General features: G+C 30.9%; 1 protein-coding gene across 11 annotated transcripts in view; it reads right to left on the reverse strand.

The window, feature by feature from the left end:
* Positions 1-9,853: 9,853 nt before the first annotated feature.
* The window catches only part of LOC132923343 (elongation of very long chain fatty acids protein AAEL008004-like), a 44,812-nt gene continuing 40,494 nt past the window's right edge, over positions 9,854-14,171 (reverse strand). For 10 of the 11 annotated variants that reach the window (XM_060987279.1, XM_060987274.1, XM_060987273.1 and 7 more), the window contains 5 exons: positions 13,952-14,035; positions 13,631-13,687; positions 13,433-13,538; positions 12,514-12,812; positions 9,854-11,265 (listed from right to left, as the gene is read on the reverse strand). In XM_060987279.1, the coding sequence (XP_060843262.1) occupies positions 11,125-11,265; positions 12,514-12,812; positions 13,433-13,538; positions 13,631-13,687; positions 13,952-14,035 (687 nt within the window). In that variant the 3' untranslated portion in view covers positions 9,854-11,124. The remainder of the gene's footprint in view (positions 11,266-12,513; positions 12,813-13,432; positions 13,539-13,630; positions 13,688-13,951; positions 14,036-14,171) is intronic. The other variant, XM_060987282.1, reaches the window with a different exon arrangement.

A 14,171-nucleotide genomic window follows, 5' to 3' on the forward strand; every position in this document is an offset into this window, starting at 1 on the left:
GAATATTGGATCATTTTACTAGACCGATTTTCAAAATGAAAAATAACGGTGCATACCTAAGTTTATAGTATATAAGAACTCGTGTATATTGGTATCAATAAAATACTTATCACTTGGTTTGAATTTGCATGTGAGTAGGTGTAATGATCCTATTAAAAAGAAACAAAACAACATTTTTAAATTATTTTAAGTAAATAATAGCTGTCATATAAAAATATAAGTATTATTGTTAGCTTACAGAAATTTACAATAATAATAGTATAATATATAGTGCCTATCTATTCACTTCAAATTGTAACTGATGATAAAGATTTTCTTCTCGAGACACGAAAATAGTGTCAATAATTTTCGTGTCACGCATTATAAAAAATAATCATCCCACACATATTATAATATATTAGGAAAATCGGCAGTGAACACGGGACCTATGTGAATGAAACAAATAAATGTATAATCTATTAGAGTGAAAAACGGCACGTGCGATTTAGGCCCGATTGAACACAGAGGAAATGTCGTTTTCGGGAGAAAAATATTCCGCGTCATTACAACACATACGTTATGTAACTTGACCAGATTATTTTTTATTAAAAACTTTCATATGATAAATGTTTGTGTGTGTATATTTTATGGTTAAATTGGTTAGATTAATAATAGGTGGTCAATATGAATGACATACTATCCCCAAGCTATATTATAGACGTATATAACATATAACACATCTTGATTAAATTTATTAGTTATTGTACTTTTTTGGAGAAATTACATTTTTTTAATAAGAAATATATATATAAAAAATAGTTTAATAATAATTATAAAATAATAAAAAATGTAGAGAAATTTAATTTTAAAATCTTAGTTATAAAGAATTTAAAAGGATATCAGGAAGACATTTTGTGTATTAAAAGTTAAAACATTCTAAAAATAATTTTACTAGACATTAACCAAAAAATACATATATATTAACCCGAATAAAAATGCAGTCACGAGCGCCACTCAAATGTGTGTTTAAATTTTCCACTGTGCTGTTTTTAAACACAACATTTAAATGATCAATATGCGCGTAAGTATTTAAGAACAAAATCTGACGACTCGTACATTAATTGACCGCAAGTCTTTCGATACGCACGGTTGGTGCGTTTAAAATTTAAATTTAAACATAATAAACCGGACCCTTCGCCTTCGGAAATCCTATAGTCGCGACGAGTCTATAATATGCGCACGTGTCGGATTTTTTTTTTTTCACTGAAAATATATTTACATAACATAGGTATTAGGTGCGTACCTATATCGTATACGTTCGTCTCAACATATGTATACGAAACGGGAATACCGTCATTCAGTAGCAATCCGATTACAGAGTGTAAAAATTATGCGCGTTTGTCACGCGCGTACAGTAACAACTAACAATATTAAAAAATAATAATAATATTAATTATAATAGATACACTACTCGCTACGTATGCAAAAGTATGGAACACGATGCATGTGTTTGGCGTCGCCGGTTCGCGACGTGCGAAATCCAACAATAATATTACGTTAGTTTTCGTAGCTTATTATATTTCATTAGGTATAAGTAGGTATGTAGGCAGGTATTAGGTATAGTTTTGCGGATAAACGCGCGTGACGGCGGCGGTGACCTTCATCGAGGAAAATACCACGTTCGGGACAGAAAGTATATATTTATAAACGTTTTCATTAATGCATGGAATATCATTTCGTAAAACGTAATAATTTTTGTAATAAAAATGTGTTGCTAAAAAAACGGGACATCGTCGGCAGATCAATTTAGATACAATGTCTAAAAAAAGATTTTCTACGAGTACAATAAAAGACATAATTTTACACAAACAGAAACGAGTGGTACAAATAAGAGAGCCTTGTAAAGTTAATCCCAGCCCAAAAAAAAAAAAAATTCTAGAAGTACTCTCAAAACATATTAATTTAAAAACATAGGTATTTAATAAATAAAAATGTTATACAAAAAAAAAATTGAGAGCTTAAGGCTTATTTGAACATTTTTCTTACTCGCCGCCACTGTCAATACATAAATATTAATGTAAATATACAAAATGCTGTACAACTATTACTATATAATATACTATACTTATGCATAGTATATGCCTATTTACAGAATATTATATGGCCGTTTAACAACCTTCATAAAGATACTACTATATTTAAATAGAAGTAAACAAATTAATTTTTCTTGGTTTAAAAATTTACTAGACGCAAACTTATGAATGCCTAAACTACTATTGTGCCATCGTGGTGTACAATAAGAAAGATTGAAAGAATATGCTCGTAGCATGAATTTTTAACGAAATTACTATAGTTATTTCAAAAAAACTGAGAGTTGAACAAGCACTAATGTACGACTACGGTGGTAATTAAAAAATAAAATTTAAATTGTTTAAATCGATTTAGGTTAATATATTTTCTCCAGTCTAACTTTAAACTTTTAAAGTAATTAAAGTTATGTCTCGTATAATATATACTATTGAATAACTAATAACTCACGACTGTGTTCTAAACGTTAAGATCACTTAACTAACTCGAGTCGATTATTTTCATGAAGCTTTTTTCTCTGCTTTACAGTGTGCAGTTACGAAAAAGTTATTTTCGGAAAGTTATCTTAAGAATACGAAATAACTATGTATATTTTTCGAGCGCGTACACCAAATAGTCAACGTACACAACTGAACTCAACTGATTAAAAAACATTTAACTATTTTACAATTTTACAATTTGCTCTGTATATAATAAAATAATAGAGATATAAATACATCGATGTCTATTGTGCGTCTATATTTATTTATTACACAACATCAGATTGTAATTATGAACAGATAATATAACTATGATTAATTCGTTAGATAAAGTCGATTTTGGCTTCAACATTATAATGCTGTGTATATCTTATCTCTGCTATCTACTATTATAGTTAAGTTTTCAGCACAGTCGGTTAACAGTGATGGTTATGGTGTTAAGTATTAAATGTCGTGCGTGGTTATTGTGTAAAATGTATATTCATATGTGCAATCGTACGAACCCGTGAATATTGTATGGGCGTATATATAGTGATGTGAAATTGTCATAAATTTAATTTCGGAAAATTCCTTGGAGTATTTCTAAACCCAAGAATTTATAGGGGAAATTACAATTTGCATTCATACGTATCAATAATTAAATAAACGTATTGTTTAAATGATAAATATGAGTATGAGTAAAAAAACTAAAAATATTAAAGGAGAATAAAAATTTTTGGTTCAAAAATGTATCATATAGATGCAAGTCTAATTTAATCTATATATTCAAAATAATTCGGCATTCGTCTATATTCTATATGTAAAGATTTGATTTTAATTTAATGTGAAATAAAATACCACTTTACCGGAAAGTACTATGGTATTCGTATAAATTAAATTTTTTTTTTAAAAGAATGTTCTAAAGAAGTAGTGAAATATTTCCTTGTTCCCCGGGAAAATTCCTATTGAACACATCATAATAACACGCGTATCTGAAAGTTTTCAATGCAAAATTGATATTTTTAATCGAGACAATACATTTTTCATTAACAACACTCGTTTTTGAGATAAGTGCTACAATCCTTATTGCCCTTTCAGAAACGAGTTATATTATAAATACTGCATCTTTAATAATAGTATAATATTATAATATTTTTATGATTTATGAAACATACTGAGTACCTAAGTATTATGAGTATTTTCTGCCTATTTAAGTATTTTACATAGCGAGTAACCTTGAGTTAAAATTTCTAGTCTTAATGATTAAAATTACATGTTTATCAAAATTAATACTAAAAAAATATATCATAAACGTAAATAACATGTTATATCACTATTATGTAGGTAATTCATGAAAATATTCACTAGTTTCTAAACTAACTAAAACTTTAGACGATAATTATAATAAAAAATATTAATATTTATTCCAACTTGTTATATAGATACCTACAACAATGATGCATGTTACTTCCGTTTCATATATGTAGAATATATTATAAAAATTAAAACCCAAGTTCACGCGGTGTTGTGTTTAAAAAACCATTAAAAAATGGGTTTTATAACTTTTCAACTCTTATTATTTATTAATATAATTAATTGCAAAAACATTCGACGTGTTTTACTTTTTAAAATGCATGCATTAACGTTACAAGTTTATAACTATACTACCTATTCTCGGTTGACAAAAAGAATTAATTTAGAATTTCTAAAAAATTAAAAATACTATATGTAGTGTGCGATATAGACACTTACAATATAAAAATACCAAGTAACGCCTTTAAAAATATTTTTACATTAATTTGTTAGTGTCGTTTTATATTTATAAGAATCACTATATGTTTGGAAAAACACCTACGACAAAATATAAATTATTGAACTTGTTTTTTATTACGATTGTAAAATAAAAATTTAATGGAGCGTCTCCGTAATTAAAATAGTTATAATATGTAAATTACGTAGATCATATTATGAGTAAAAGCTCAAGAGGACATTATCTCGCATTTATTGTCCTCGTTTTACCAATACAAAACATAGATTTACGGTCAGATCAATCCATTAAACTCTCTTATTCTTGATATTAAAATAGATGAATAATTGGTCTACTATAAAATGTAAATACCAAATAAGCCTACACGGGACTCTAGATAATACCATATTTTCACCTTTAAATTCAATCATACGTTGATTCGCTCTCGTATTAAAAATAATAAATTATGCATTAGCAAGACGGAATAAGACATTATAAGTACGTAAGGGTATAACGCGTCCTATTGATTACAAGTGATTTATAATTTGGTTATATTTATTAATATATTATATTGTAATACGTTATATTTATCTGAAAACTTTTGATAGGTAGGTACATATTACATATGCATATACAATACTCATAAATTGTATCATAAATACGCCAAATATTTAACAAACATATGATATTGTTGCTTTTTTAATGTTTAAAACTTACGCGGGTAAATCACTAGCAAAACATCAGTAAAAATTTACTACGATTCCATATCTCTGACGTACCAATTATACGTATAGGTACCTAATAATATCATTTATTATCGTTTACCGTATAAGTATGACTACGTCATTAAACTGCGATACACACACACAGCGTGTAACGAACATGTATATACCTAATAGTTTTCGCGGTCGATCGGCTGTAAAAACGCATTATCGACTGCACTAGACATCGTTCGAGAAGTACATGTATATAATATACATACGCATACACAGTACACACATTATATTACAACTAATACAACTACACATTATTTTACAGATACCTCGTACAGATTTTACAGCGCTAATGAAGTATAATTTGTTATGTAAATCATAAAATGTATGTATCACCGATGCTAATGAGAAAATGTAATACATTTATAGCGCGAACCGAAAAAAACGGAACCAACTTCTTTTTCACGCGATCAGTTGACCACGGCCACCCACACAAGTACTACGTTGTAAGCGTGAATATGTGTGTAGTATGTGAACGTAGAATTTCCACGCAATAATTATAGAATTAATAATATGATTATAATCGTCGACCAAGTGGATCTCTTTTTGTTTACGACTCTTCGGAGTGACGTCAGAGCATACATAAATTATATATATATATATACAGAATGATTTACCTGCAAGGACGCCCAACCCTTTTTTTCTTTAGATTCTTAGTAGAAATATTCAAATTTTGGTTTTTTTAAATTTTTAAACACGCTTAAAGATCATATTTTTGAATACTTGGGATTCTTTGTACCACTTAATAAGGATGATCCTATTTTTCTAAAATGGAGAATTCCTATTTTTATGTTGGTAGAGACATTTTTTTTTTTTTAATTTCGATATATCTAAATCAAAATTCAAAGAAGTGATTTCAGAGTTATTAAACTTAAAGTATAAAAGATAATAGTCTGTATCTATAGCCTGCATGCACTAACAATCAGTACATTGTTTATATTCACAAAATAGGTAAGATATAATAAGAAATTCTGCACTTGGACGCCCGAGGATTTAAAAATTGTAGTAATTAATATCAATCTAAAAAACTTATATATAGTAAAAATGGTCAAAGCATAATAAATTCTAGATCCAATATTATATATAATTTATGTTTTTGTGACACCATTTTTCAAAAAAATTATCGACTTAAAAGTTAATAGAAAAAGAGAGGTTTCCATTTAAAAAATAGAATATTGTACCACCACTGGATCATTCTTAAATGATACAAAAAATTTTATATTCGAAAATATAGTTTATGTGTACATACTTAAAAATTCTAAAAAATAAATTATGAACAACTCCATTATTAAAGGAAAAGGTATAGGCGTCCTAAATAACTTGTAAGTATAAATAGGTAGGCACATTATAACACGAAGGACTTAAAGCAAAAAAAATTAATATATTAATAATAATAATAATTTTTAACATGTGTAGATTTGACCGGAACGATGACGATCACGGACATATAGACATATAGGAAAGACTACGGACGAAAAAATAAATAATAATTATATGCCGACTGGAATGACGTAAACGCCACGCACAGGCAAATGTGCAAAAAACCACAATTGCAAACAACAACAACAAAAACCTGCACAATCCTGACCCGGACGCGAAAACTGGAAACGGAATTCACCTCCACTCCCCATCACCCAGAACAACAACTTCGTATCCCATAGGTCGGGGGTCATCAAACTTCATCAGTTTGTTATCTGACCACAGACGAAGAATTTATGTTTTAAATTATTATTTTTATGGTGAATTAAATTGTTTTTATTGTTAATCTTTCTTCTCGAAAACTTCCTGAACCTCCAAAAATATTAATTGGTAACCTCTGCGGGCAACACTTGCCTGATATATATATATATATATATATATATATATATATATCACATATACCTCATGCCCGTAAATTATAGGTTTTTACGAATCACAATGGTCAAGGACTTTGACGGATCGTACTGATCGTAGTAAATAAAAACATAGATAAATACAAATGTGCGCATTTGGCAATCGTTAACGTGAGAATCTACCTCAAATTGAATTGGGTACCAATTTAGATTGCCTATGAAAAATCCAATTTCCAACAGGTATCAATTTGACTGAATGATAGTGATATTAAATTGATTCACATTGTGCCAGTTCTATAGAATTATACACTTTCATTCACATTTAGACTTGTGTGGCCAAAGAATATAATATATCCTCCCCACATAACCATTGACCGTGTTTATACTCCTTACGATGTAACTTTTGTTGCTGAATGTAACAAACTAAACGTTATTGGAAATAAAATTATTTGTCAACTAACAACAGACATCGTACACCATTGTAATAGTCCGCATTATAAAGCATATTTTATTACTTTTGTAAAAAATAATTTGAAAATGTAAAGTTATGAGGACATTTTTGTACATTATGGGGGGGGGGGGGGGGTAAAAACTCAATTTTTCTCTTATCATCAATTAAATACACGGGCTACGCTACTGTGGTGACCCGATAAGCAACCGTTCACGATTATAGATATACCTACTATTAATACATTATTTACTATGCAATGGTTATCATTATTGTTATACCAAGAAACGATAAAAAGTTAATCCGTACATTTGCAAAATTATGCGAAGGATAACGTTGATAAGACACTTATAATATCAAACTACATATAGGTGCGTGAACGACTTTCTAAGTCTCCTCCAAGTCCACGCCGACAATTCAATTTTAAGTCTCTCGCATTACACGTCTTATACTTTCGCAAAATATCTATACCATTTCGACTGCAGGCGATAATCTTCTACTCGAACTAGGATATAGGTATACGCGCACGTTGACGCTTGTTTTTAATCATGCTCTCTGTTTGCACACTTCGCTTATTCAAATTTAAATACAATCCCAATTAGATGACCTTTACAAGTGGTAACGAAAATACACGTCTCAAATCTGATTCCGAACGACTTTCAATCAATAATACCGATTATTTCAAACTCGTAGCAGGTACCTGTACAACCCCGATATATCTCGGTAACCAAATATTATAATATATTCGACGACTGCACAGTATGGGAAAACGTCGTCGCGGAACAATCGCGCGCGCTCGGCGAGTAATAGGTAGTTATACCAAACCGCGGGCCGCGACTTCATTTCCGGAAGTTAATTAGGCGACGGAAATATTCAAGGACAAGTCGGTCGTCATGTATCGTAGGCATCAATGCAGCACACGCGGTCACACTGATATCACACTAAATATTATAGGTATATAAATATATATATTATATAATATATATGTATAATTTATATATATATATTTATGACCTAACTGCAGCTACGCTTATGTCACAATATATACGTTATGTGCATGTAATTAAATATTAGTATCGTATACCCGCAATGGCATGTGTGAGGCGATTCGCCTTGGCTCGGCGGCCGCGTGCGTATTGTGAAAAAAATACCGATTCGAAATCCACAAACGTACAGTGTTTTACGCACATTGTTCATTTTTATTTATCTATCGCACAATACATATCGACATTCCGCATGACTACACAGCACAACAGTATGTAATCGTAATCGTAATGATAATGGTAATAACAACGATAGTAATAATCGTAATCGTAATGGCATAACAATAATCATAATATAACAACGATAATAATATTATTTGTATAATTGTATACATATAAAACCTATATGGGCACGGTAGGCAGATAGGTAAATACATATTATAGGTAAGTATGTATTAAAAAAAATAATAAATAATCACGCGAATTTGGTAATCTTACACACGAAATTATATGTTTCTGTAGTTTATTATCCACGTATTATTATCATAACCACGATACACATACCTAATCTGTTTATCATTTACATATTATAGGCACATAATGAAATATTTGCGTGCCATGACGATAACGCCTGAATGGATAATAGTTTGCTCTTGTTTCTAACGCACAGATAATTACGAGGCAGCGGTTCCCAAACTTTTATTTAACATTCAAGCATCCTTAAAAATAGAAATTTTCTCACACCCTCTCTTCCGCTCACCTGTGAATAATAAAAAATTAAAAAGCCCTATAACGCATATACATAATATAATGTACGTTGTAATGTTTATATTAACATTTTTGCAACAGAAAAAAAATGACTCGTTTGATTGCGTACAAAACACGTACTTATACCTATCACAAAATTATGTAAAATGAACTCTAAAAAATGTTTTCATTAAAAAACTCGTTGATAGTTAAAGACCTAAACCCGACCACAAACATGATCCAAAAAAAAAAAAACAATGAATGAAAATGGACGATTAGAGTACCGTTGTTATTTACTATGAGGTAGGTATAACGGACAATTTTTGTGTATAAATAGAATAAAACAGCGTTCTGTTGAAACGGATATATCGTGAAAAAATGTCAGAAGTAGACAGAAATTATAATAATTAATGAATAATAAATATTGACAGAACGTTAACATTTCATTCTTAACATTGTGAACACACTCCGTAAAAAACACACGACTGACGAAAGAAGAAGCAACAACGGGAGAGAGAGAGAGAGAGAGAGAGAGAGAGAGAGAGAGAGTGAGAGACAAAAATTAAAAAAAAAAAGTAGGTATTCAAATAATGCAAGGTTGAATAATATTATATCACATACGCGCAAAAATAGGTAATAAATATGTAGGCAGAGTAGCTCGGTTAGTGAATATAATATAATATTATTTTTACTATGTGCATTATATGTATCATAACATACGGCGCGTGTCTTCTTTCAAAATAATATTGTGCGTACAACACCACACCATGAGGCGTTAAAATAATAATAATAATATGATTCGTTTGTATTTGCTGGCACATAAAAATACCGGGAACCTTTATTTTCATTATTATAATAATATATTATACAACACTAAACAGTATACAATTTTTTGTAACGTAAACATGATAATATTCTTATACACGAGAGCGTATATAATCTCTTAATTATTATTAGTAATTACACTGGTCCCGTAATACTAAGGCACGTGAGGCCGTGTTTCGTACAAAATAATAATAATAATAATAATAATAATAATAATAAAATAATAATAATAATAATAATAAAAATAATTATTATAATAATAATAATAATAATAATCACATGTGGTTTAAATCATTACACAAAATATATAAAACAAACGTTACATAGGTATCACATCAAAACATTTTGAAAAACACAACTGAATTTTATATCAAAATTGTTTCGTCTGAAAAAAATGTTTTTTTTTTATCTGTTCACGTGTCTTAAATAAATTTAAAACGAAAAAAATACTTGTACAAAACGCAAAAAAAATGCGTAAAAAACGATTTTACACACGATAATATGCGGACTGTAAATTTCCAACACCTAACACGATAGTATACAATAATTATTACTATAACGTACGATAATAGACAGACTTATAAATTAAAATATATATATCGTATATCGTATATACATATTATGTGATATATTTTTTATCGTAATGTATATAGCCCCAGTTGCTCGAAATAATAATAATAATGAAGAAAAAAAACAATAATCTCACTAGATTTCTTTTTTTTGTTTTTTTTAGGCAGAATAGGTTTTCTTTCTTACGTATACTCAGTGGCAACAACGACCAGGCGCGATTCGACTCGGCGGTGACAGAGGAGTAAGACAAATGAAACAAAAATAGGTCACGTTATTATACTAAATAATATATATATATATATATATATATATATATATATAATATACATACGTTATACATAATATATATATACGATATGATAATATTAAAAATAATTATACCTAATAATAAAAAAGGGAGAAAAAGAGACATAGAGAGATAGAGATAGAGAGAGAGAGAGCGAGAAATAGGGGAGGGGGTAAGAGGGATAGAGTAATTTGTCCACTAAAAAAAAAAAAAAAATGTCTGCTCGGAACACAGACGTGTCCACAGGTCAAATAATATTATTAATTTGGGCGTGTTGAGCAATATTGTTGTTGGCGGCAAAGACGATAGCAGCCATCGTTTAGCAGTGGCAGCGGCGATTTCGACGGCTGCTGTGACTTGCCGTCATCAGTGGCGGCGGTGGCGGCGGTCAGTGCGATCCGGCCGTAGCCCTGTGTACTAGGTCAGGCCTAGACAGACCATTGCTGTTTATGTAGTAGTCCGATTGTTTGCTGTAGCCGTTGGACGACTTGGACGAGCCGTTGACCGAGGGTTTGGACGGAGCGCCGGCCTAAAAAATGCAAGGCGAAAAAAAATGATAGGGTTAATCACGACGACCATTACAAAATAGATGTACGACTTATTACTATTGTGATTTACTACCGTATCAAAATTAAAACAAAAATCGAGTACGAACTGCATCGATTGTGGATATACATCGAAATACATAGATTATCGTGTGCGTGTATTGATTGAGAGAGACGCAAGCCTGCTGACGAACTAGTTTGAGAATTTAAGAATTCGCATCGGGTTTTTCCAATGTCACGTCGCGTCCATCGGCGACCGCCTTGGCTGGCTCCACACACCAGACAGACGTCGGCGGAATGCCACTTTTACTACTACTACTACTACTACTACTACATGTTTTGAGTTGTAACGATATTTATATTACCTATTATTATCATCACGCGCACACACATGTGAATATATAATATTAATTTATGAACCAACGACGACCGCACGAATCATTTGACACGCGCTCCGTATTCGTACAATCCGTTGCCAAAAGTGAGACAAATATCCGTGGAAAAGAGCAGATCTTTGCATACATAACAGTATGTTGGATCCGGCTCGTAATCCGTTTTATTATACAAAGAAGATTCGCATATTTAAATCGGTACGGCGATAATCAAAGAAACGACAATAATTAACGATTTGACGATAAAATATAAAAAACAACTACTATTAAACGACGTGTGTGTGTATAACGAGTTTATATTATACGTATTGGAATGGATTAGACGCATCAAAGTCGTATTCAGAAGGTCTTGAAACAAAAAAGAATGCCATGCGCTATCGCCGATCGTCAGACATGGCCCTGCCTTGTTTCGAATAAATGACGCAATAGCTTCTTAGCGATTTTTATTAACGATAATCGCAAAAAGTTGATTATTTTATTCGATATTATGACATATTATTTATATACTGTCTTCGTCGTATAACCGAGCCAAGTCAACGAGCGTAAAAAAGATCGTATGGTTTTAAACAAAAGACAATTTCGGCACACGCAACCCATATCTATAAGCAATTGTAATTTTCATATATCGCGAAATCGGCGACACACTTATAAATAATAATGAATAAACGTCAAAAAGTAGTAACAGTACAGGTTACACGGTTCGCATCCCTCTCCTAACGGACACGTGATTTTTCAATAAAAAAGTTTTAAATATTGTTTTTAAAAAAAATAGTTGCTATGGCGGCTTTTTTCGTATGTGTTTAAAATATTTAATTTAATAACTATAGATTGTACACTTACCGCTTGTTTTGACGGTTTTGTGTACTGTTGCTTGTAGAACTCTTTGAATAAGAAGAAGAACATGACAGCGTGCATGCCGATCCACCAGACAAATGCCTTCGGGTAGTTGCAGTCGATGAACAGAAGTTGGAATGCATGCAGCATAATAGCCAAAAATTGCAGCATTTGCAGGGTGGTCAAGTACTTCTTCCACCATAAGTATTTTTGTACATTGGGACCCAGGGCAGCCAACAAGTAGTATGCGTACATAATAATATGCACAAACGTGTTCAACAATCCGAAGAACGTGCTGTGACCACCTGTTGAAACAAAGTCGAAAAACCGAGTTAAATCATTTCAAGGGGTAGTTTTTTTTTGTTTTTATAGTTTCCTAAAAGCTAACGACAAAAAATCGACTACATCTATTTAGTACTTAAAAGATCCACGCTCTGAGAAAGTATTATCAGTTGTATTCGATATAATATAGTTGTTATGTTAAGTCTCTTGTGGAGAATGCCCTTGATCGGATTTCCGGATAAACTGTATAATAATAATACGGCTAAGCCAGTTTATAGGCAGTCGTGTTTATGTTATCCTACGGAGGTTTCAGTATAATATTATACAGAAATCTATAAAGATATTTTCGAAATTTCTAAGCACTATATAACGATAGTGGACGCAAACATTATTTTATATGCAACAGGAAGTTTCGCTACATAAGGTCTCGGTAAAGGTCACCGCTAATCCTTGTCAACCTTATTATCACACAATTATATTAATAATTATAGCAATCGGATAAAGCCTGTTCATCACCATCGTCATCGGAGGTCGAAACTCGTCAGCTAATTTATTCGGCGGTAAAAGTATTAAGATCATAAATTCATTAAAATCTGTCGTTATAGTCGTAAAATATTATTTAAATCTTGTTTGTTTTCGTTACCTGGTGTGAACTTAACTCCGAACCATACGCTCATTGGCATCACTCCATGATGAATCACATGCAGGGTCGAAATGTGCCTATCCTTTTTTCGGAGAACAAAGAATATCTGCATACATACACATAAAATTCAGGCTGTTATTAATCGATTCATATTATAATTACACTTGTGTGTAAACGGAGTAAAAAAACGTTAATTACCGTGTCCATGAATTCTGTGAATTTTGAGAAATAATACCACCAACATATGTTTACCATCTATAGTCATCCGAGAATATAAAACAAGTATTAGTAAAATACATAAAGTAGAGTGTAAATTTTTGTTTTCTAATTTAAAAAAAAAAACCACGCAAACTTGACACAAAAAAAAAATGTATAAAAAAACTATAAAAAAAAAAAAAAGCTACACTAAAAACAATTGAAAAAAGATTACGATGACAGTGAGAATCTGTCATATGACTTAAGTTAAAAAAAAAAAATGAAAATTTGAAAAACGATGCAATGTATGCCATGCTAACTCACCCGCAGGGTCATTGGATGATTCGAGTAATCTACCGGCTCACACCGGAAATTATACCTGCCAGTCAGCCAACCTGATATGCCAAGCTGTAAAAACCACCACCACCATCATAAAATACAATGTACAATTTTTACAACTATAAATTATTAAATATATTAATCAAAGATATTATATTATTAAGCTTTGAACTTAATAAAATCAGTTTAACGGTCAGGTAAAGCA

The sequence above is a fragment of the Rhopalosiphum padi genome, chromosome 2 (assembly GCF_020882245.1).
Source record: "Rhopalosiphum padi isolate XX-2018 chromosome 2, ASM2088224v1, whole genome shotgun sequence".
NCBI classification, from domain to species: domain Eukaryota; kingdom Metazoa; phylum Arthropoda; class Insecta; order Hemiptera; family Aphididae; genus Rhopalosiphum; species Rhopalosiphum padi.